The sequence below is a fragment of the Gymnoscopelus braueri genome, assembly GCF_963280865.1.
Source record: "Gymnoscopelus braueri genome assembly, chromosome: 10".
NCBI lineage: Eukaryota > Metazoa > Chordata > Actinopteri > Myctophiformes > Myctophidae > Gymnoscopelus > Gymnoscopelus braueri.
Window position 1 is genome coordinate 38,177,718 of NC_137611.1, and position 23,045 is coordinate 38,200,762.

Consider the following 23,045-nt stretch of genomic DNA (forward strand, 5'->3'; position numbering starts at 1 on the left):
AAGATTTGCGTTGTTACAACATTCATTCCAAATTTCCCCCTTTCCCCACCAAGAGTTTATTTGAAAATAGTAGATCTACAAGCTCACAAATCTCCGCATCGTGACGCGTTGAGTGCTTGTAGATCGGCTATGTTTTCATAGACCTGGTTGCTTGTTTCTCTCACACTGAAACTGGCAACACTAACCACCAGAAGAAGAATCGAATAGACTCTCGTAGATTCTCGCGATAAAAAGAAGCTTCAAACCTTCCCATGATCCTTTTCGCTTCCTCTTTCATGCCGGCGCCTGAGAATGGGTACGTGTTTTCATGCTCGGTTTGGAGAGAGAATCTTTATCCATCTAATGTTTTACAGCATTAAAATGCTAATAACGGTTGGCCATGTTGAAGCTTAATATTATATTAACACATACACACTCATCTTAGTTGTTCATGGATACATTTTATTGGTTTTACGAAGTAATTCAAACGTGATGTCTGAATTGCTGTCAAAGATGGCTGCTCGCATACACACTAGGCCTTGGTTACTGAGGCTATGCTCCGCTTTACTCGAACTAGACCTGCGGCTTTCAGTATCGTTGTCTTAATGTTTAGTTTGCCTGTAAGTATATTTATATCAGCAAAATATTGAGCACGTTGCTGTCTGGACATTAGTGAATGCTGTGAGTTGTAATGTGAGGTATCGCAGTTGGCTTTCCCTGTTAGCATCGCAGACTAGGAGGATACATTGTGTAGCTAGCTGATACACACTTCAACATTAGTTAATGCTGCTAACGTACATTATTAACGGATATTTCGGCCTTTGCGTTAACACGTAACAATTAACTTTACTGTAATTTGAGTTATATTTGGTACGCAAGCGGTTGAGCTAATGTTATAGCACCAACCCACGTTAGACCTCACATGTGCAACTTTCTACATAACAAATGCTTGAGTGATATGATGAATTAAACGGAATCCGATGTAAATGTGCGGATAACACCTTGGAGAACTGATCGCTCAAGCATACATTTGAGCCGTTGATAAGCTGTCATTAGGGACATTTTCCTCATCTAAAACGACTATTCCTTTGCCCCATGCAGGTATATCGAGGGACAACTGGCATAAACGCCGCAAGACCGGCGGCAAACGCAAGCCTTACCACAAGAAGAGGAAGTATGAGCTTGGACGTCCTTCTGCCAACACAAAGGTGAGTAAAGCATCTGAACCACCTAATTGACCTGACCCTCAATTTAATGTTGCGTGAGTGATGAAAACCTGACCTTAGGTAGGTTTCAGTTAGGCCGTCTTGGTTTAACATTTGTACCTACCAATGTTAGGACTTGTCATAGTTACTCTGACACGTTAACACATGTACTGTTAATGGGCTCTATGCACAAGCTACCAAATTGGAAAGAAATTGGGCCTCTTCCTTACCTTCCTGTGGAAGGTGTTGCCAGTGATGCTAATGAAGGCTGTGCCATTCTGGTCAAACAGTCAAGAGTGCTAATATTGAGCATGTTGGCTCACTGGAAACGCGAAGCTACACCAGTGGGTCTCAAAGTGTGGTACAGGTACCCTCATCCTTATGGGGGTTCCAAATGGCCCCTTAATTACGGGGTGTGTAACTCTTGAGTGTACAAATGGAACCAAGGGTCCATTTGGTTCCAATTCTACACTTAGAGTTATGGGGGTCCTTGCAATTAAAAGGTTTGAGAAACTGAACAGAGCCTTAATTAGTATAATTGGTAAGACCTGTGAAAGTAGTAAGGAAGAAGCCCAATTTCTGTCCAGTATGGCTGCTGTGCATAGAGCCTATTCATGAACAAATATCAGATCAGTTTGTTGTGGCGCATGCTCAACTTTGGAACCTCTTTTCTCCTAGATCGGACCTCGCCGTATTCATACCGTGAGGGTTCGCGGTGGAAACAAGAAGTACCGTGCTCTGAGGTTGGACGTTGGCAACTTTTCATGGGGCTCTGAGTGTAAGTTTTTCAGTGTCTCATCATGAAGTGTATTTAAAGATGCAGGAGTACATGTCTTTCTGTGAGGATAATTTTGTCAGTTCTGCTACTGAGTGCAAGTGATGATATTAGAGACTCTGAGATGGAACAGTCCTGCAAAGAGAAATAATTTTCAATGTTAAACGTGTCCTGTAGTTTAGGCTAACAAGCTGGGTTGTTTATCCACAGGCTGCACACGCAAAACCAGGATCATTGATGTCGTCTACAATGCCTCCAACAATGAGCTGGTGAGAACCAAGACTCTGGTGAAGAACTGCATCATCCTGGTTGACAGCCTACCCTTCAGACAGTGGTATGAGGCCCACTACGCCACTCCTCTGGGACGCAAGAAGGGAGCCAAACTGGTATGTGTCTATTGATGAGCATTGATTTTATAAGAATATAACGGATTTGAAAACCTAATGTACAAGTGAGTTCAAACATTGTCCATGTGATGGAAACTGGTGTATTTGGTTGTGTACCTGAAGTTTAATAACCAACTTAATGTTAATCCCAACTCTTTGGATTAAATTTATTATGTTTTTTATAATCATCTTTCTATGAAGATGACTCCAGTTCTGCTACTGAATGTCAGTGTGTATATTTATGACTCTTTAGGAAGACAGTAATTTACAGCACTCAATTGTTGTGGTTGCAGTTAAAGTTTGATCGGTTGATCAGATTGAACCATTTCTTTGTCTCCGCTTGATGTCACTTGGTTGACCGAAAGCCTTCTGGCAGTGGTGGCCTAAAGGTTAGACGAACGTGCTTGTGGCAGAAGGTTTGATCCCCTGCACCAGCAGGAAAATTGGACTGGGAAGTGAATAAGCAAAATTCTGTCCAAAACAGTTAAGTGCCCTTGAGCAAGACACTGACCAAACCCCAACTGTCATGGCGTTGCACAGTGACTGGCAGTGTAGGACTGTGGTTGTACTGGGCAGGGTATTGCTGAAAAACGTTCCACGGCCCACTTAAAGCATTCAGTACTGGGGCCACCACTTAACAGGGGAATATGGAAGAGGGACTCATGTGGCAAGTAGATGGAGCTTGGTTAAATTGTCTGGATTGTGCCCACAACTGTCCAAACCTCACTGAGATTTGAACTCCATGTGCCAGACCACCTTGGCATATGGTCTGGCTCATTGGTTCACGATATGAATAAGGGCCACTCCTGGAGCTTACAGACTTGACTGTTCTGGCATTATCAGATGACCAAAGTGTTGAAACATCAGTGCAACCACAGCCTATGAGTACATGCTTGGCATAACAAATGCTTTGCTTAGGACAGGTTGGAGGGAATGGAACCAAATGTCTTATAATTGTTGCAGTGTGGGATGCCTGGCTAATGTGTTTGCACGTGTTTACACTCTAGACTTCTGAGGAGGAGGAGATTCTGAACAAGAAAAGGTCGAAGAAGATCCAAAAGAAGTTGGATGAACGCAAAAAGAAATGCAAGATCAGCACCCTCCTGGAGGAGCAGTTCCAGCAGGGCAAACTTCTCGGTGAGTCCAGAAATCTGTTTAGATTGTGCGGTTTCCAATAGTTTTGGTAAAAATTGTACAACTGGCCAAAATAATCCATATTATGGGACTTGATATTGTGATTGTGAAACTATTTTATTTAGTTTTTCAATTTGGATATAAGCTTCTAAGCCAAAATCTTGATCCCCTTCAGTCATGTGCTGTGATTTCAGGTTTTCATTCCAACCCACAATTACTTATCTTGCACAAATGTATGACCTAATAGTGATGTGTTGGTATAGTTGAAAATGTATGGATGAAATAAAGTTCTGCTGTTAAATCTTGTCATTTTCCTCTCCTCCCTGCAGCCTGCATTGCTTCCAGACCCGGCCAGTGTGGCAGGGCAGATGGCTACGTCCTGGAGGGAAAGGAACTCGAATTCTACATGCGCAAAATAAAAGCCAAGAAAGGCAAATAAAGTGATGTAGTCAATAAAGTCCAAATGTCCCATTACTTGTCTGCTGTTTTGTTTTAGAACATATACCCACTGTAGAATCACTTATGAATGCTTACACCAGTGGTTCTCAAACCTTTTCATGTCAAGGACCCTCAAAAAGGTATTAGGCCACGGACCCCATCGCAAAATACTTTGTTGCAGGGACCCTCCAAAAGCAAAGATTTGATTTAGAAATGTTGGCTTAGAAAATATATATTCGATTATAGATTTGTGCAAATTTTCACGATGAAAAAAATGGCATATCTATAAGCTTAAAGCGTGGCACTGAGTGCCTCGCTATGAGCTTGTAGGTTGCTATTTCTGAATAGCCAAGTATACAATAATGGTTAAAGTGGTTAATATGATTATGACGCTATATTAACTTATTTAGCTGGGGACCAGGACCCCACTTTGAGAATCAATGGTTTACACAGTATTGTCATGTCAATGGTCAGTTTGCTTCGAAAGCTCATTCCAGCGCTAATCTAGATCAGCCTAAGCCCAAAGCAGACCAGGGCCACACCAAAAGCTGAATGCGCATTGAAACTTGATTAATTGTAAATGTGTGGTGTTAATTCCAAACTTGTTTGGCTTAACATCAGACAAACATCAAACTATTATGGCAAGTGTAGTAAATTAGAGAATGGAATAGGCTGTGGACAACTGAACCACATACTGTCAGCGCCATCTGCTGGCATTTATTTGTACATTTTTTACTATGGACCAGTTGGGCATTTTAACCATTTGAACAAAGCATCCCTGTCAATTTGTGAGAAATGGAAAAATATGAAAGTATATCATAGGTAATGTATACAGTACACGACATTTCATGCGCTCGCGTTGAGTGGTCATGGCGGGACATCTCGCTCATTTTTGCGGCAGATGCACAGCACAAATATGGGATGATTAAATCTTAAAACATCGATTTTTCTTTGTCATAAGTGGTATTTATGTCAGTAAATTGGTCATGCAAGCTTCTATTTTCCTTTGTCAAAGGAAGTACAAAATTCAGTCGAGTGACTTGAGTCAAATTACAAATATTTACAGCTGTATTCTATATTTAAGAACATTGCCAAGTTCTATCACGCCAAATGTGATTGACCGAGTTAAAGTGTATATAGATGAAGATAATTAATTTGTACATTTTCCTGTTAGAAATTCATTTTACAGCTTGTTAAATCCAAAGCTCAAAATATTTAAAAGGCTCAGAAAATTGGGACCGATAATAAATACAGTGACAGAGTGACTAGAAAACGCCAACAGGTGGAGCTATTGTCCATGCATGACTGCAAGTCTGCATAAAGACCTTTTAACTTTGTGATAAAGACACTCGATTCTACAACAAAACCCCAGTAATGACTTTCCTTGGAGTGACTGCTGTATTAATTAGTCTAATTGCGACCATCTTGTTGCTAAAGAATCACAGTAAGGTTAATTTGAACTTTTAATTGATGTGATATCTGCGTTATGCAAGGTTAGGTTAGGTAAAAAAAAAGGACTAATCTACAAGCTAACAGCGCATCGCGGTGCGACGCGCTGTTAGCTTATAGATCTGTTCTTTTTGGCAAGCCAAACGCATGCGCGGAAGGAAAGTAGGGCAAAAGTCTCTCCCCGACCCATCACGTGTTTAAAGGGAGCGCTTCCATTGGCCGGCACTTGTCAGAACATATTTTCCTTCAAGAGGGACAAGGCATTCTGTGGAGATGTCAACAATGCTGTTCAATAAGGTACATTTATAAGTCAATATTGTCATTTACTAATGTTTTACAATGTTCTAATGAGCGACAGATGCAAGCTCGTCATGTTTTGGGTAGTCAAGTTCAAGTTACATTTTAATAACAAAAGCATAGCTAAAGCGATCGACGTCATAACCTAGCTAGGTGGCTAGTTGACACTGACATCTATTATCCTGTCAAGAACAATCTTCTAAAATATAAGATTGATATTGACACACTTTGTTCTTTTTGTGGAAATGTTGACGAAACAATATCTAATTTATTCTGGGATTGTACTTGATGTCATGTATTTTGGATTGATCTTCATAATTTCATAAATTCCAAAATTGACTCTTCTATTTGATTGAATAGTCAGCATGTATAATTTGGACTCTCAAAAAAAGATTAAGAATATATACAAAATGTATGTTAACTTAATCTTAATTCTGGCAGAATTTCATGTTTATTGTACCAAATATTCTAACCAATGTCCAAATATTGTTGTTTTTAAAGCCTTATTAAAACATTGTACAAACACTAAAGCTATGAAAACCAGAAGAATCTGTGATGCATATATTGCCTAAAGTCTATAACTTCGAGGTTATTCATTTTATTTTGTTTTTATTTTATGTTTTTGTAACTGCATTGTGTCCTGTTATTTGTAATTGTATTGTTGATATTTTGTCAATTAAAAAATGAATAATAATAAAGACGCCGACATCAAAACATCCAGGCATGATTTTAATTTCAAGAAATTGTAATAAACGTCGTTCGTAGGAGGATCTGCTGACGATGTTAGGCTAAATGTTGGTAACTTGGTGTCATACCTGTTTTATGGTTTATATCACCAGCTGAGCTGTAGTTGTTATCAGCAGTGGCTGTTCTGTGTTTGTGCCCGACGCCTACCCTTCCTCCCAAGAAGGGGGTATTATGTCATGGTGTCCCTTGAAGGTCAGGGTTGATTGATGATTGAATACTTTATTAACAGTTTTCAAATAGTACAGAGGAGTAGTTCACCCCCCAAAAAAATCATATTTTCTACTAATTACACACCCCATGAAGCCTTGAATACATTTTTTCGTTTTTGTGGCATTGCTTAGCCAATAATTTGATGACCGGCAGACTCAAAGAGTCTCCTACTGAGCAGCCACCCGGTCATCAAATTATTGGCTTAGGAATGCGACAAAAACATAACAAATTTCCCATGTATTCAACCCTTCATGGGGTGTGTAATTGATAACATTTTTATTATAATTTTTGGGTGAACTACTCCTTTTTTAGAGACAAACAATAACATACAAGAAATCATCAACACTAAACAATTGGGCGTGGGGGGTCATTTCTTGTGTCAAGCTTAGAAGACTTTTCTAGGACCAGTTGCAAATTGCAGACCGTTACTCTTTTATGGCGGTAAGGGAGTCACACTTTTTGATGGCTGTGTTGGTAGGGCATTCCACATTTTAGTGGCATAACGGAAGAACGAATTTAACCTCATGTTTGTTAAGGCTATGTACTGATTGGACTCTTCTCTGTTGACACCTTCAGGTGCTGAGAGCCGGTGTGCAGACCGGAATCCGGCTCCAGAGCACTGCTGTCAGTGCAAAGCTTGCACCCCAGCAGATGCCATCGATGGGGTTCTCATTTGGTGAGTTGAGCCCAGGCCTTTTTGATCTTTTAAGATTATGTATTGTTACCTACAGACCAGACCCATATTTCTGCTTTTGTCAACAGAACTCACTGACCAGCAAAAAGAGTTCCAGGAGCTGTCAAGGAAGTTTGCCCGTGAAGAGATTGTTCCAGTTGCTGGAGCCTATGATAGAAGTGGCGAGGTGGGTGTAATAATTACCATCAGCAAAAGCTCACTGAACATTTGAGGGAAGCAGAAGAAACCATAGATGATCAGAGAGCCGTCTGCCATAACGTCCAACGAACCTTGGAAGATGGCTTATAGCCAAATTCCAATATACTCACTCGCGTCCTCCACTCGCGCTTTAGTCCCGCCTCCGAGCGAGGAGGAGAGGATTAGATCCGAATCAAACAGGTTTCGTATGTGGCTGACAGCCACATAACAATTCCTCACATTCCTGCCTGCTCGCTCCCATGTCATGTTGTATATTGGATGTTGTATTTCTCATATATGAGCTGTTTGACATGCATTCTATCCCACACCATGTAAAACAAATAGCACGATTGTATAAATAAAGATCAACCCATTATTTAATTTGTTGCTTCAGTAGCTTTGCAACTGCAACTAGTACAGTAACAACTGAGGTATGATCAAACAAACGCATTTCAAAAGTGTTTTGTGTTTCTATTGTCCAGGATTGACCACCACTAACTTTTTTTGTTTGTTGATATAATTCATTTTACAGTATCCCTTCCCAGTCATCACGAGAGCATGGGAGCTTGGTCTGATGAACTCTCACATTCCAGAGGACTATGGTATGTACTTGTTTTACTCTGATTATCGCTCAGTTGCGTAGTTTGTAACTTTAGCTGACACATTTTGAATAATGAATAGCAATATCTCAAATTTACAGTACACAAATACATAGTCCTAGATATGAACAAGATAATAAAGATAAACAAAATAACATTTTGTTTCCAGGTGGAATGGGCCTGTCAATTTTTGATGCCTGCCTTATCACAGAAGAGCTGGCTTATGGCTGCACAGGAGTCCAGACTGCCATCGAGGCAAACTCTCTTGGTGTAAGTTGACATGGTTGACAAAGATTGCCTTTCGAGATCCTCTAACTTTTATTTAACTAGACAAATTTACTGGGATACAGCAAATGGTTCAGTAGAGTTGCACAGAAACAGTCTGACACTTTGAAGCGATGTTACAAATTAAGAACCCAACAAACCTGTTCTACAAACGACATGAGCAATCTGTGACTAAGCCATTAGGTAATCTCTTATCCCAAATATTATGTTGGTTTTTACTATTGTCATCTTGATCCACACAGCAAATGCCTGTTATCATTGCTGGAAATGAGGCGCAAAAGAAGAAATACTTGGGCAGAATGACAGAGGAGCCACTTATGTGTGTAAGTATTGCTTGTCATCTTCTCACGATTGTTCAACATTACATTAATTAAGTGTAAGACCGGATCATGAAGTGTGGGCTCCTCTGTTGTGTTTTTGGCAGGCATATGGTGTGACGGAGCCCGGGGCAGGCTCCGATGTAGCTGGCCTCAAGACCAAAGCGGTTAAGATGGGGGACGAGTATGTCGTTAACGGACAGAAAATGTGGATAACCAATGGAGGAAAAGCTAACTGGTGTGTGACACACAAGGTTCTCTTCTATATAACGGAAATGTTTTTATAACGGCAGTAGTACCTACAGTAGTACAACAACAAGCCAATACTGCGATAGCGGGGGGGAAAAAGTAACAAATGCAAACTATGCACTATGCCTCTTTTTTTTCTCCAGGAAGTTAACCTTTGTGTTTCTCTTCATATTCCCAGGTACTTCCTCCTGGCTCGCACCGATTCTGACCCTAAATGCCCTACCAGCAAGGCATTTACTGGCTTTATTGTTGATGCTGACACACCTGGTATTCTAGTTGGTAGGAAGGTAAGAACCAGGTGGAAGGTTTTCTCTAGTCAACCATCAACCAGTTTTTTGTGCATGTTTTATTTGTGCATAAAAAAAACCCTGAATGAAAACAAAATAAGTACATCTTGAAATAATTGCAAAAAGTCTTTTGCTTTCATTCCACAACTGTTCATGGACACGTTCTATATATGATCTTAATAATATCCTATCATAATGCTCATGTATGGTTCATGAATTAGATTAAATTTGTGCATTGTACTTTCCCCCACTTATTCTGTAGTGATGCTTTTTGTCGTTTAAATAAATACATTTCAGATTTTCTGGAAATTCTGATTAATAATGCAAACCCAACTTCTGGCACTGGTTCTCATCAGGGTTTGGATGTCCGTTTACGACAATGTCATTAAATATCAAAATATTATATTTTTTTATTTTTTATTTGAAAAATATGAATAAAACTTTGCTAACATTTCTGGTCTGTCCAGATGGCCCAGGACTCAACCTTCATGTTGCAATCCAGTCTGATTTGAGAAACATTGTCCTATCCCAAACATTCCATAACATATCTTCTCTCTGGCCATTTAGGAGTTGAACATGGGCCAGAGGTGCTCAGACACCAGAGGTATCACCTTTGAGGATGTGAGGATCCCAAAGGAGAATGTTCTCATCGGAGAGGGAGCTGGCTTCAAAATTGCTATGGGAGCCTTTGACAAAACCAGGCCACCAGTAAGTCAGACACTGGAACTGTTGCATGGTTAACCCTATAACTACCATTTTCCTCTATGCCAAATCTCTTCCGAAAATAGACTATCTACAAGCTCTCAATATGGTGCATTGTGAGCTATAGATTAGATATGCTATCTTTGCTGAATGTTCACCCCAGAATAGGGACTCCAGGATTCATGTTGTTAAAGCTGAATATCATTGATGTTTTATTTTATTTTTATATATATATATATATAACACGCACTGTAATTTAACACTTTTGGTGATGCATAGCTGTAAATGTAATTGTGCTTATTTCGGCTCCCTACTCACAGAAAATACAGCATTGTTAATTGATGATAATGATCGTTGATGTGATGCAGGTAGCAGCAGGGGCAACAGGACTGGCACAGAGAGCACTTGATGAAGCCACCAATTACGCACTGGAGAGGAAGGCTTTTGGAACGGCCATTGCTAACGTAGGTGACATTATTCGTAGTAGTGATTTGTACTGCGAAGGTCAGCAGAGTAGCTTTACGGTCAATAATTTGGACATACCACAGTGGTCCAATGGGAGTTGAAGAGTACATGTTTCTAGTTTTAGGTTGGCTGGTATGCCAGTTTCAGTTTATAGGTTATTTAAATTAGTTTTAACCAATGACAACATAATGTAGGTATAGAGTGTAAAATGTGAAAATTCAAAAGGAGCGGAAGTTATTCACATATGAATTAAGTATGAATTATTATAAACTGGTGCTGTCTCTAGCTATCTTCCAAATGACAGGAAATCTTCACAAGTTGACCAGTAACCTGTAACTCAAAAACTTTCACACTGCTTTGTCTTGTTTATCCACAGCACCAGGCAGTGTCATTCCTTTTGGCTGAGATGGCCATGAAGGTGGAACTGGCCAGGATGGCCTATCAGCGGTCAGCCTGGGAGGTGGACATGGGCCGCCGAAACACCTACTTCGCTTCCATTGCCAAGGCCTATGCCGGAGACATCGCCAACCAGGTCGCCAGCGATGCTGTTCAGGTGTTTGGAGGCAACGGCTTCAACAGCGAATATCCAGTTGAGAAACTGATGAGGGATGCCAAGATCTACCAGGTTGGTAGTGATGATGCATCAATTCTCTGCTGTGACACCAAAGTGTAATTGGAAAGTTTTTGATGATTAACTCTTTGAATTTTTATCTGCTTTTCCAGATCTATGAGGGTACAGCCCAAATTCAGAGACTCATCATTGCCCGTGAACACCTTGGCAGATACAAGAAATGAACTCCGCCAAGAACTCTCCTTGTTGAATCTTCTGTTTGATCAGTTTTATTTGGGGTTTTCTTTTCACTTTTTCCCCAATTACGTAATTGCCAATTCCCCCCCATCTGTATAGTCCCTGTCACTGTCAACCCCTACTGTTGGTATGGGGAGGGTGTAGACACGTCGTTCCCAACCTTACTGTATAGCCTTGGAGCCCCAATTATTACATCTGACAAAAGCTGAGACCCCCTCCACACACGCATGTTTCTCTCAAACATTTTTATGTTTAACAATGTGGGAGTTGGCTATTTACATGTTAGTCAGTCACAGAACATATTAAAATTTTTGGTCTACCTCGAAACACGCTGTCCCTCCCAGTTCTGCTTCCCTCTGAACAGGCACCCTGAACAACCTGTATGAGTTGCGACGGAGAACACCCTCCCCTGCTAAACCCCCCCCCCCCCCCCCCCCCCTGGCCAAGTTGGAGGCATTAAAGGGATACTTCACTTTCGGGGGAGGGAAACATTTAAAAAATATATTAAAAATAAATGAAAAAAGTAATGGAAAATTCATGGCCCCCTCACGCATTAGAGTGTCCTACTAATGTGTGAGGGGGCCTTTATTTTGCCATAACTTCTTTCATTTTTTTTTAATATATTTTTTTAATGTTTATTTTATGTGAAAGTGAAGTATCCCTTTAAGTTGAAATGTTGTCCTTGTAACTTTTTATTGTATACATGCAGTACTGATCAATGCAACTCAGAATCCGAACCAACAACAATGTTGATTGCCTTATGATATCACATCTTTAAGCCTCGATCTTTGGGTTTGAGATGGGGTGATGTCCTTGAGTGAAGATTGTAACAGATTAAACCAATGTAAAATAGAACGTTATGCCAGTGTGAACTGAACACTTTCTTACTGTTATGCCTAAGCTCTTATTAAATTTAATAAAATGTATATAAAGTCTTTTCATATTGTCTCCTTAATATCAGTTAAAAAATATTTTTGACAAGGTCTGGGTCAAAGACTCCGTTGTCACCACCTCACTTCTGACTGCAGCAAGAGACAATGCAGCTGTACACACTTTTACCAAAATAAATCACAGCCAGGTCTAGAACAATGGAATCAAAACAAAGCAAAAACGAAATCATATTTGTACAGTAATACACATTTTATACTAAAGTAACTCACAATCTTACAATATTTTGATGTCCTACCAACAATGCAACCTGTTATCAACAATACAGTAAATAACTATTTGGTTAGAACTTTTCAAAAAAAACACAAGCAGCAAATTACCCAGATACAGTTGATATAACTTCTAGGTTTAATTAAAGATTAAAAACGGCCAAGAGAAGGAATACAATAAGAAGGGGAATACAGATAAAGAGACAATAAGCAAATGAAAAACATAAAATAAATAACTGATAAAACGGGTGAGAATGAAAGTGTGAAAAACAAATGTAGTAATGAATCATAAGGCATTTGATAGTTCAGATACAGATTCCATAAAGGTGAAGATAGGCCTCCATGAATCAGATGAGATATTAAGTTGATATTGATATGAGTTAACTTTTTGATCCACGACAGTATCATGTCAGTATGGTGTCAGGAGGTCAAAGGAGAGATTTCTTTCATAGAAAGGTGATGGCATTCACAGCTTACAGTTTATTTTCTGTTCCCCCTTTTTTCTACTCTGTACTGTCATATATACAGAATATTCAAGTACATATATCTGTACATATGCTGTCATCAGGGTTGCCATGTCCTCTTAATATAAGCGACTTTGGGCTTGTTTTTCTGTAAAGTTGCTTGTAAAAATTGTTTGCAGGTTACAGTTTTTCTGGGCTTGTTTCTAAAGTGTAGCTGCTTATTTGGGCTTGTGTCCTAATGTTGTTTAAACCAGTAGTTCTTCAATATTTTCATGTCAAGGACCCCTAAATTAATATGTATTTGTCCACATGGACCCCCATCTAAAAATATTTTGTACCAGGGACCCACATACAAGATTTCTGTTGAATTATTAAAAAAAATGCCAATGCATATAGGTTTAAAGTGCACAAGTGGCCTAATAAGTTGCTTGTTTTTATAGACATGGTTCCTTATTTTTCTCGCAGAATCTGGCAACACTGACTTTCACGACGTAGTATAAGTGCGACGCCTGATCATGCTAGAGAATGGTAAGCAGTATTCTCTACTTAATAAATCTGCTTACATTTCACTGTCATTCGTTGTATCGTTGTAATGTTACACAGATTGTAATCTGTGTTGTCTGAATGATCTATTGTCTAAATGTTCTATAACATGTGTTAATATTTGGCTGCTTATTGTGTGAAACACGGCTGGCTGGGTGGCTAAGAATTAGCTCTGTTGGTTGCTTTAGCCTTTCTCTGTTTTTGTCAGTGGTGGTAAAAGTACTCAAATGATTTACTTAAATAAAAGTATGCAATGTAGAAATACTCTGTTACAAGTAAAAATCCTGAATTAAAAATTTACTTAAGTACAAAAGTATTGGTATCAAAATGTACTTGAAGTAAAGTACTCGTTATGTAGAATTCACAATGTTTTCAAATGTATACATTGTATAAACATATTTTGAAAATAGCAGATCTACAAGCTCACAATGCCTCTCATGTTGACTCATTGTGAGCTTGTAGATCGGCTATTTTCAAATGGCCGAAATGTGTATATTTAGGGCTGAAGTGGATAATGTATGTTATGTAATAATAATTGAAATCTACAAAGTAACTAGTAACTAAGGTTTTCAAATAATTGTAGTGGAGTAAAAGTACAATATTTGCCTCTGAGATATAAGTAAAAGTACTGAAAACTGGAAATACTCCACTTAAGTAAAAATACCTCAAAACTGTACTTAAAGGGGTATTTCACTTTCAAAAAAACTTTTGGTCATTTTATCATCTACTCAGGCCTTTGTGAACCCCCCAGACCGTTTTTAAGTTGCTTGATTAATTATTTAGATATTTGATATTCATTTTATCAGACACGCCCCCTTCCTATACAAACCCATTGTAACTTCAAACTCCATTTTAACCCGCTAGATTCATCAAAAACACCCGTCCTTGTTTCTGGTGACTCACCCTGCCCTCCTAATGCGTGAGGGGGCCATGTTTTTCCGATTACTTTTTTCATTTATTTTATTTACATTTTTTATTGTATTTAATTGTTTTCATTTTCCAAAAAAAACATTAAAAATAAATGAAAAAAGTAATAGAAAAAACATGGCCCCCTCACGCATTAGGAGGGCAGGACGAGTCACCAGAACCAAGGACGGGTGTTTTTGATGAATCTAACGGGTTAAAATGAAGTTTGAAGTTACAATGGGTTTGTATAGGAAGGGGGCGTGTCTGATAAAATGAATATCTAATATCTAAATAATTAATCAAGCAACTTAAAAACTGTCTGGGGGGTTCACAAAGGCCTGAGTAGATGATAAAATGACCAAAAGTTTTTTTGAAAGTGAAATATCCCTTTAAGTACATGTACTTAATTACTTTACACCACTGGGTTTTGTTTACTCTTCTACGGTACATCTGCGACTTTATATTGTTCCACCCTATGCGTAACTATATCACGTCAATGTAACATTTATATGTTGAGTCCTGTTTTTGTTTATATATATACATATTCTTTTTCATTTTAGGGTACCCAAGTCAAAGATGTTGTCGTCAAGCCTGATGCTCCTAACACTCTTCTGTTAGACAAACATGCAGATTACATAGCAGCCTATGGTTCCAAAAAGGATGACTACGTAAGTAACCGTGGCTATTTTGCAACTTTTTCTATCAAATGTCATCTATACTGTTTCTGTAGCAGTTTTACATTATATTTCTGTCCACACCACTCAGGCTGCCTCCCCACTCCTCAGTCCTCAGGCATTTGTCACAGACAGTACACCACCAGCTTCTACTAGACATCTTTTCTAATATATTTGCATCACACTGCACTCGAGTGGTATCGACCTGACTGGTCAGACATACCAGTACCTTTATGCCTCTCTTGAAGAGGTTCACTTTCATCACTTTTATTTGTCTCCCAGGGGTCAGTTCTTCGTCCTCTCCTCCTAGTTTTCCAGTCCATCACAGCTTTTCTAGCCTCGGCTACCCATGCGTTACTGCTTTGCAGACACTTTTTGCAGATACAACGGTGTTTCTCCTCTTCTGCCACCGATGTAGAGCGACAGAGCGTATCTCTGCATGCCTGGTTGACATCTCACTGTGAATGTCTTCTCACCATTTCAAGCTCTACAAAACATATTTCCCTGGGAAGTCTTGCTCCCTTTAGGATCTCTATTCTATTGACAACACACCATGGTGACTCCTGCTCAAACTGCCAAGAACCTGGGAGTGGTCCTGGACAGTCCGCTGTCTTTCATGGCACACATTGCAGCTCGGGTCAGTCGGTGCTGCCTGTAGGTTTATAATTTACTACATCCAGAGGATCAGATCCTTCCTCACCAAGGAGTCTGCCCAGCTCCTTGACCAAGTTTCGATCATCTCCCAGGATCGACTATTGTTACTCTGTCCCTGCTGGCCTGCCTGCATGCCATCTCAAAAAGCCTAGTTTTCAACCTCCCGAAATGTTCCATCTCCCCATGTCCGTCCCTTCGTGACACGTTGTAAGCTTGTAGATCAGCTATTTCTGCTTTTTTACATTTATAAAAAATATTAAATATGTCAATGATTTCTTTGTGTATTTCAGTTATTTGTCATATCTGCCCTGTGCAATTTTTGATTACGAAGCCGAAAAGGCTTCATATGTTCCAATGTTCAATGCCAAATACACAATTAAATAATGAATCGCAATTATTTGAGTGACAATTAATCGTCAACTTAAATTTGTAATCGTGACAGCCCTACGGTTGAGTCGGCAAGACAAGACATAATGGTGGGGGACAGTGATTGAACTTGGGATAGTCTCGTCATTACAGGATGACAGTCACGCCAACTCTCTAACCTTTACGCCACTGTTGTTCATTTCCGCAGGAGTACACGCTGTCTGAGTACCTGAGGATGAGTGGGATCTACTGGGGCCTGACGGTGATGGACCTGATGAGCGAGCTCCCTAGGATGAACCGTGAAGAGATCACCGATTTTATTAAGTCCTGTCAGCATGACTGCGGAGGCTTCAGTGCCAGCATCGGACACGATCCTCATCTACTCTACACCCTCAGTGCAGTGCAGGTGATGTTTCGCTGTTTTATTTATTGATTCAAACGAGAGGCAGTTAGTATGGAGCGGTGGCCAGTGGTGGAAAAAGTACTCACACTTTTTACTTAAGTAAAAGTATCAATACTGCAATATAGAAATATTAAGTAAAAGTCCCGGAACTCAAAATGTATTTGAGTAAAAGTACAAAAGTATTGGCAAAAAAATTGACTTAAAGTACCAAAAGTAAAAGTACTCTTTATGCAGAATGTCCCATTTCAAGTTTTCAAATGTTTAAAAATCTTTTGAAAATAGCCGATGCGACGCATTGTGAGCTTGTAGATCGGCTATTTTCAAATGGCCGAAATGTATATAGGGCTGAAGTTGTTTATGTATGTTTTGTAATACTAATCCAAATCTACAAAGTAACTAGTAACTAAAGTTTTAAAATAATTGCAGTGGAGTAAAAGTACAATATTTGCCTCTGAGATGTAGTGGAGTAGAAGTAATTTAAAGGTATTGGAAATTGGAAGTACTCAAATCTTAAGTACAGTACTTGAGTGAATGTACTTAGTTACTTTACACCACTATCGGAAATTGTAGCACTTCCTGTCATTCGTGTTGCGTCATTCGCGGGCGATGCCGTTGCAAATTCCTGTGTATTCGCATTTTTTTATTAACTCTATGGAATCGTGCCACATGCCGCTTCTGAAGACCCACTGTTCCAACCGACTTCACACTCAACACTGCACATTCCATTCGACAAGCGCTCTTAGTTCTGTCAAGTTTGAAAGCGAGTTGAGAGGTTCTCAAGATATGTGAAGGACAGTCATACACACCGCCAGACAAACATGAACAGCAGCAAATGCGGTCAGTTCAAAAAAACATTTTTGCAACTACACTACATGCAAGAAATACATTTTTCCACGTTACCATTTACCAATGCTATTTCCGCCCCCAGACAGACAATATATCTTGGAACAATTTTTTTAAGAAAGTAGTTCCAAGATATAGGCTAGAATTGGTCTTTAAGGAGCAAGAGCTCAGTTGTTGCATTCTGTCATGTCAGAACACAGGACTATGCATGAGCTAATGTCCATCTATCAATTCCTCTAGTGAATATTAACTCATACCAAGTGGTGTCAAAACAAGCAGGAATGACACTGATGAAGGCTGGTTAGACCCTCCAAGTTATGATTTATTGAACCGTTTATTTGGACAACACCAGAGTCGTCAGAGTGTGGCGGTAGAGACAAGTTTGTAAAAACAAGCATCAATACATTGAAGTCGTGTGGCCATTTGGCCAGTTTGTCAGCGATTTGCATGCCAAACAACACTGATTTGTGCAGGTGCCGTTGCAGTTCATATGAGTGTTGGTGTCCTGAATTTGTATGCCCACGGCTTGCTGGCCACCGCTGTGGGGAAAAACTAACCATTTAATTAAAAAGAAAAACCGGTGGTGAAGAATTTCTGTCTATACTGTATTATCAGAGTCCCACTCCCAAATATTTGATTCTCCTGCACTGCCTGCTTTTACATAAAGTGATGTTTCTTCATAGCCTGGTAGCAAAAACCGTCCAACATTTTAATTTGTCACTCTGTCAAGATCTGGTCCTTAGAAGAACTTAATTTCACGGCAACTTTATGGGTTTGGACCCGTGGTCTAATTAAAAATATACATTCTTTCTCTCTCTCAGATTCTGTCCTTGTATGACAATGTCAACGCGATTGATGTTGATAAAGTGGTGGAATATGTCAGACAACTGCAGCAGGAAGATGGCTCGTTTGCAGGGGACAAATGGGGTACGCAAGGCTCTGTCATATGGTCATATTTTCCCTCAAGGAGCATTCTAAAGTATTTTAAATTTCTTCCACGTATCAATTTAAGGTTTCCCCAGAATGTGTGTATTCTTAAAGATTATACTATATTTTCTGTTTGGTACAGGGGAAATCGACACAAGGTTTTCCTTCTGCGCTGTTGCTACTCTTGACTTACTGGTATGTGCATACATTATGCATGTGGTATTACTTTGGATTGCATCATGTTCTACAAGACAAGATTCATTATATTTATAGCAATGTATTTAAATCTTTGGTCTTTCAACTTTTTAAAGGGCAAATTGGATGCGATAAATGTTGACAAGGCTGTGGAGTTTGTGTTGTCCTGTATGAACTTTGATGGCGGATTTGGCTGTCGACCCGGCTCAGAGTCTCACGCTGGACAAGTAGGTCTTCTCCGCAATATTTTCAGTCTTTTTTCGCACATCACATTGGAGTACTTTGTCATCCTCATATTGAAAACCCCCCTTTTGTAATGGCCTACAGATTTACTGTTGTACCGGGTTCCTGTCCATCACGGGTCAGCTCCACCAGGTGAATGCTGACCTGCTGGGCTGGTGGCTCTGTGAGAGGCAGCTGCCATCTGGAGGCCTCAATGGTCGTCCTGAGAAGGTCAGTGGCTGTGCAAATATTAAACGTAGTCTCATGAGTCACAATTTAGCAGTTATGGATACACCATATTTGCAAGGAAGTTTCCTCAGATCAACATATTAGGTGCATATTGTCGCATATTGTTTTATTAAATTAAAACCCTACTTAGTCGCATAAGAGTGTCATGCAAAAGTAGCATAAATAGCCAATCTAGATTGCGAAGTTCATCTGTGGGTTTTATAAATATTTAATAAATGAAAAGTATTAACATGAACTTGTGACTAAATAATAACTACATTGGATCAATGTGAATGCAGGCATTTTCCCCAAGGTTTCCTTCTGAAAGCGACGATATATAGCATTATGTATCTGTCACACAGTACCTGCTACTATATACAGTAGCAATAGCAATCCAGCAATTAGTTAGAGATTAATTTGTCTTTCAATACAGAAGGGCAAAATAAATTACAAGTGCCTTGAGATCCCCAACCCACACGACTTTGAGTAGAGAAACCCAGGTTCATGTTATGGGTGACTCAATTCTTCAGAAAACACAATTTCAGTACCGAAGAAACATTTTCTCTGGCTCTTCCTCTCAGCTCCCAGACGTGTGTTACTCCTGGTGGGTTTTGGCCTCGCTGAAGATCATTGGCAGGATCCACTGGATAGACAAAGCTAAGCTGCGCGCCTTCATTCTAGCCTGTCAGGATGACGAGACGGGAGGCTTCGCTGACAGGCCGGGAGACATGGTGAGCTGATTGAGTTGGAACACTACACAGCAAAAACCTGACTGTCAAGTGAACTAACAGAGTGTACACATGCAACTAACTGGACCCCTAAGGCAGTGTTTCTCAAATGTTTTCATGTCAAGGACCACCAAATTAATATGTATTTTGTGCCATACAATATTTGTGTTGTTAAAATGTTAAAAAAATATTCCCAAATCTTAAAAAGTTGTCAAGATTGTTTGAAAATAGCATATATAGGATTAAGGTAGTTAAACTGACTTTGATGCTATATTAACACATTTTGCTGGGGACCCCTTGGAACCCCCTCAAGGACCCCTGGGGGTCCCCGGACCCCTCTTTGAGAACAACTGCCAAGAGTCCTTTAGGTTGCATTTGTGTACTCTAGTTCAATAAAACTTAGAGTGTACAAAGGCAACCAACGGGTCCATTTAGTTGCATTTGTACACTTCCAGTTAAAATAACACTGAAGATTTTACTGTGTAGGAATAGTCATGTTTATATCCAAAACCATTCCTTTTGCACATGTAAGTCGTGTATAGAAATAGGGGAAACGTGCACCCAACAGACTGCAGATAGTATCACATTATATTACATACCGGTAAGTATTTCACTGCACTTTAGAGTTGGTGATTTACGGTCACCGCTGCAGCCACTTACGTGAAGTTGAGTCATCTCGATTTATTCGCACAATCATGTTAAAACAACAAAAATGGACCAAAGTGCAATGTAACGGCACTGTGGTTGGTGCAGGGGTGATCGTACTTTTGGCTATTTGTGGCAATCATTAGAGCGCTCGCCTTTGAATTGCAAGGTTCTGGTTTTGATCTTGGGCACCGCCAACTCGGCATATGCGTAGCACTGCTTGGGTAACTAAGACGTAAGTACCGGGAGATGATGATGGCGTTCCACCTCAGCAAACCATCTCTCCAGTGTAATGTTGACTGTTATATGCATGCTTCTTTTGATTAATTGAATATACTTTATTTTATATACGATTTTTAAAAGTACCGCCAGGCAGTACAACGGGTTAAAACACACCAAATGGATGACAAAAAAAAAGCCAACGGGCTTGCTTCCGTTGTGGTCCATAAAACATTCAACACCCAAACACCTGGACAAAACAATAGTGCAACAAAAACTAATTTACAAAATCAAAATAATTCTGTCACAAGGCAGCCTGTGCCCTATACTCAGTAATCAAGGACATTGCACGCACGCACACTACACAGCTGCCCCCAATAATGAATTACACCTAGCCGACTTGGAAGCGGCTGTGGCAGTGACTGTTTGGTAGCGTGGCATGTTTTTCCATCTGGAGGAGAGAGTAGCTGACAAACGGCTGAATGACACGCACATCCCAATCAACATCTGCATGTTGATTCCAGGGATGTGGCATATTAGCATATTCATGAGGGGTTGTTCCTGCAAGCGTGGCATAATGGCATAATTAGTAGATCCTGGAATTGTTAATGTGGGCACAAGGAAGAGCCAAGTTCAAGGTACTATAAAACTCCTTTTTATAGATGTTTTTTGGATGAGAAAAATACTTGACTGGGGCATTACTGATCAAACATTTCTATTGCTCACCAAGTTTGGATGTGTGAACTGCAACTTTGAATTCATGATAATGTATGGAGCAGTATGTCCGTTATATGCAAATTGCACCGTTCATTTGACATATACGTGTGTACACCGCTCAATATGATACAGCACCAAGTTCACTGAATCTTTTCTATTTATACTTGTATCACGCTTTGTCATTAAATTGACTCGTATTTCCCTTGTCTCATTTCCGCTCCCTCTGTCGACTACTACAGGTGGATCCATTCCACACACTGTTCGGAGTGGCAGGTCTGTCCCTGCTGGGCGATGAACAGATCAAGGCGGTGAACCCTGTATTTTGTATGCCTGAGGAGGTTCTCCGGAGGATAGGCGTACAGCCAGACCTGCTGAGCTAACACTCTTTAACACCACCACCTCTACAACTTGTATCACCACCCTGCCAAGCACACCCAGCCACACACCAATCACCCCTAGAGCAAGGTATGGAGGTTTTCTGATGCAGAGAGGACCTCTGTGCATTTTAGCTTTAGCTGAAGTCTACACATTTAGACTGCTTTCAGGTTTGCTGCTCTCTAGTCTGACATTTAAGGTTCACGTATTAGCTCTGATAAGGTTCTCAGGTCACCCTTCTAGTTTTCTCAGCTGCAGGAGAACGAACCTGTTAAAGAGTTCAAAGCCTTGAACAAATGGGATTTTACAGTTGTTCTTTTGCCTAACATTCCATGACACTTTGACTTACTTTTAATAGATTACAAAAATAAAATAAAGAAAAATCCTGCAATGGGATAAAAGACAGCTACCAAAAAAATGTTTTAGAATATTGTGCTTATAACTGTTAGCAATTTCCTCCTGTCCACATTTTCCCCCTGCTTGTCTCTGAGCCTTAGTAAACCAGATGGTGGAGGTGTTTTGTTGTTAGTTACGGACTGTGGATGTCTGTGCGACAGTGACTTTGTGTGATGGTGGATGATGAAGGCAGACAATACTCCTGATTGTTATCCAACATAGAAATAGCCCATATTGATTCTTCATCACTTTGTTCAACAAATCTCTGTTTGAGCAGGGCTGAGTAAAGATGAACAGTTGGTGTGTAAGATTTGAGCCTCGTCACCAGGCTCAAAATGAGAGCTTTTCTCTGCTCATCCCTACCCTGCATTGTTTCTTATTGACTCACCTCCTGTCTCAAATGAAATACGGAAGCTTCCATCTGTAGCTTCCATCATTGAAATGCAACAGCTTGTTACAAAGTGTCAAAAAACAAGTTATTAAGTTATTACTGTGTTAATAATACCAGGACTTACCAGGACTCACAACTGGAGTTGCATTGGGGGACTTATATATATATATTTTCCTCAAAAGTCTGTTTTCAAGTTGTTGCTTGTGTATCAAGATCAAGTCAGTGTGTTGCAACAACAACCTCTAGCTTGCAATACACACATACATCTTGAGCCTTAAGGCAAATCCAGTATTAAATGTAGTTGTGTGAGCTTTTTGCACGCCCAAAATGACACATTTTCAACAGAAACGCCCTTTTTCAGTTGAAAATCAGACATTTCTGTCAAGCGACACTTTTGACAAGTGTCGCTTGACAAAGTATAAACATTAAGTAAGGTAATGACTGGAAACACTTAATACTACTACTAGGACACATAATGGTAGCGTCATCAAGTGTGATATTTTATGCACAATAACAACTACACTATTTATTCGTTATGGTCTTGTTACTCTATCCAACATTGTCAGCTGTTTACCAGAAGTCCAGAATGGGTAGATTTGTTGCCCATGTGTAACATAGTTTTTATTCTGAACTCCTCATTATTCTGGAGGGTGTGTAACCTGGCACAGCCATGTAGTTCGCTGCGCTTCGCGGAGAAGAACGGAGTTGCGATCTTGTGATGCCAGCTGGCAGCTGCTGTGCAAGGTTAGAGGGTGGTAGTGAGATGTCTTGATTAATACATTTTTATTG

At 39.9% G+C, this 23,045-nt stretch overlaps 3 protein-coding genes and 1 long non-coding RNA gene across 4 annotated transcripts; 3 read left to right on the forward strand and 1 right to left on the reverse strand.

Annotated features, from left to right (window-relative positions):
• The first annotated feature begins 252 nt into the window (after nucleotides 1–252).
• Nucleotides 253–3,953, forward strand: rps8a (ribosomal protein S8a). Its single transcript, XM_080441013.1, has 6 exons — nucleotides 253–295; nucleotides 1,081–1,187; nucleotides 1,863–1,962; nucleotides 2,170–2,345; nucleotides 3,353–3,482; nucleotides 3,809–3,953. The coding sequence occupies exons 1-6, from the start codon at nucleotides 292–294 to the stop codon at nucleotides 3,916–3,918; spliced, it is 627 nt and encodes a 208-aa protein (XP_080297139.1). The 5' UTR covers nucleotides 253–291; the 3' UTR covers nucleotides 3,919–3,953.
• A 1,601-nt stretch (nucleotides 3,954–5,554) lies between these two features.
• Nucleotides 5,555–12,138, forward strand: acadm (acyl-CoA dehydrogenase medium chain). Its single transcript, XM_080440094.1, has 12 exons — nucleotides 5,555–5,663; nucleotides 7,197–7,296; nucleotides 7,383–7,480; nucleotides 8,024–8,093; nucleotides 8,260–8,360; nucleotides 8,618–8,698; nucleotides 8,800–8,930; nucleotides 9,120–9,228; nucleotides 9,796–9,936; nucleotides 10,299–10,394; nucleotides 10,772–11,020; nucleotides 11,119–12,138. The coding sequence occupies exons 1-12, from the start codon at nucleotides 5,640–5,642 to the stop codon at nucleotides 11,188–11,190; spliced, it is 1,272 nt and encodes a 423-aa protein (XP_080296220.1). The 5' UTR covers nucleotides 5,555–5,639; the 3' UTR covers nucleotides 11,191–12,138.
• Nucleotides 12,139–13,311: 1,173 nt separating this feature from the next.
• rabggtb (Rab geranylgeranyltransferase subunit beta) lies at nucleotides 13,312–22,684 on the forward strand. The gene is made up of 9 exons (XM_080440586.1): nucleotides 13,312–13,352; nucleotides 14,834–14,941; nucleotides 16,176–16,373; nucleotides 18,035–18,140; nucleotides 18,283–18,335; nucleotides 18,452–18,562; nucleotides 18,663–18,788; nucleotides 19,367–19,516; nucleotides 21,334–22,684. The coding sequence occupies exons 1-9, from the start codon at nucleotides 13,350–13,352 to the stop codon at nucleotides 21,472–21,474; spliced, it is 996 nt and encodes a 331-aa protein (XP_080296712.1). The 5' UTR covers nucleotides 13,312–13,349; the 3' UTR covers nucleotides 21,475–22,684.
• On the reverse strand, nucleotides 22,426–22,752 carry LOC308094121. Its single transcript, XR_013933922.1, has 2 exons — nucleotides 22,681–22,752; nucleotides 22,426–22,634 (listed from the first exon to the last, which is right to left on the reverse strand). It is a non-coding gene; the product is annotated as an uncharacterized lncRNA (long non-coding RNA).
• Nucleotides 22,753–23,045: the final 293 nt, after the last annotated feature.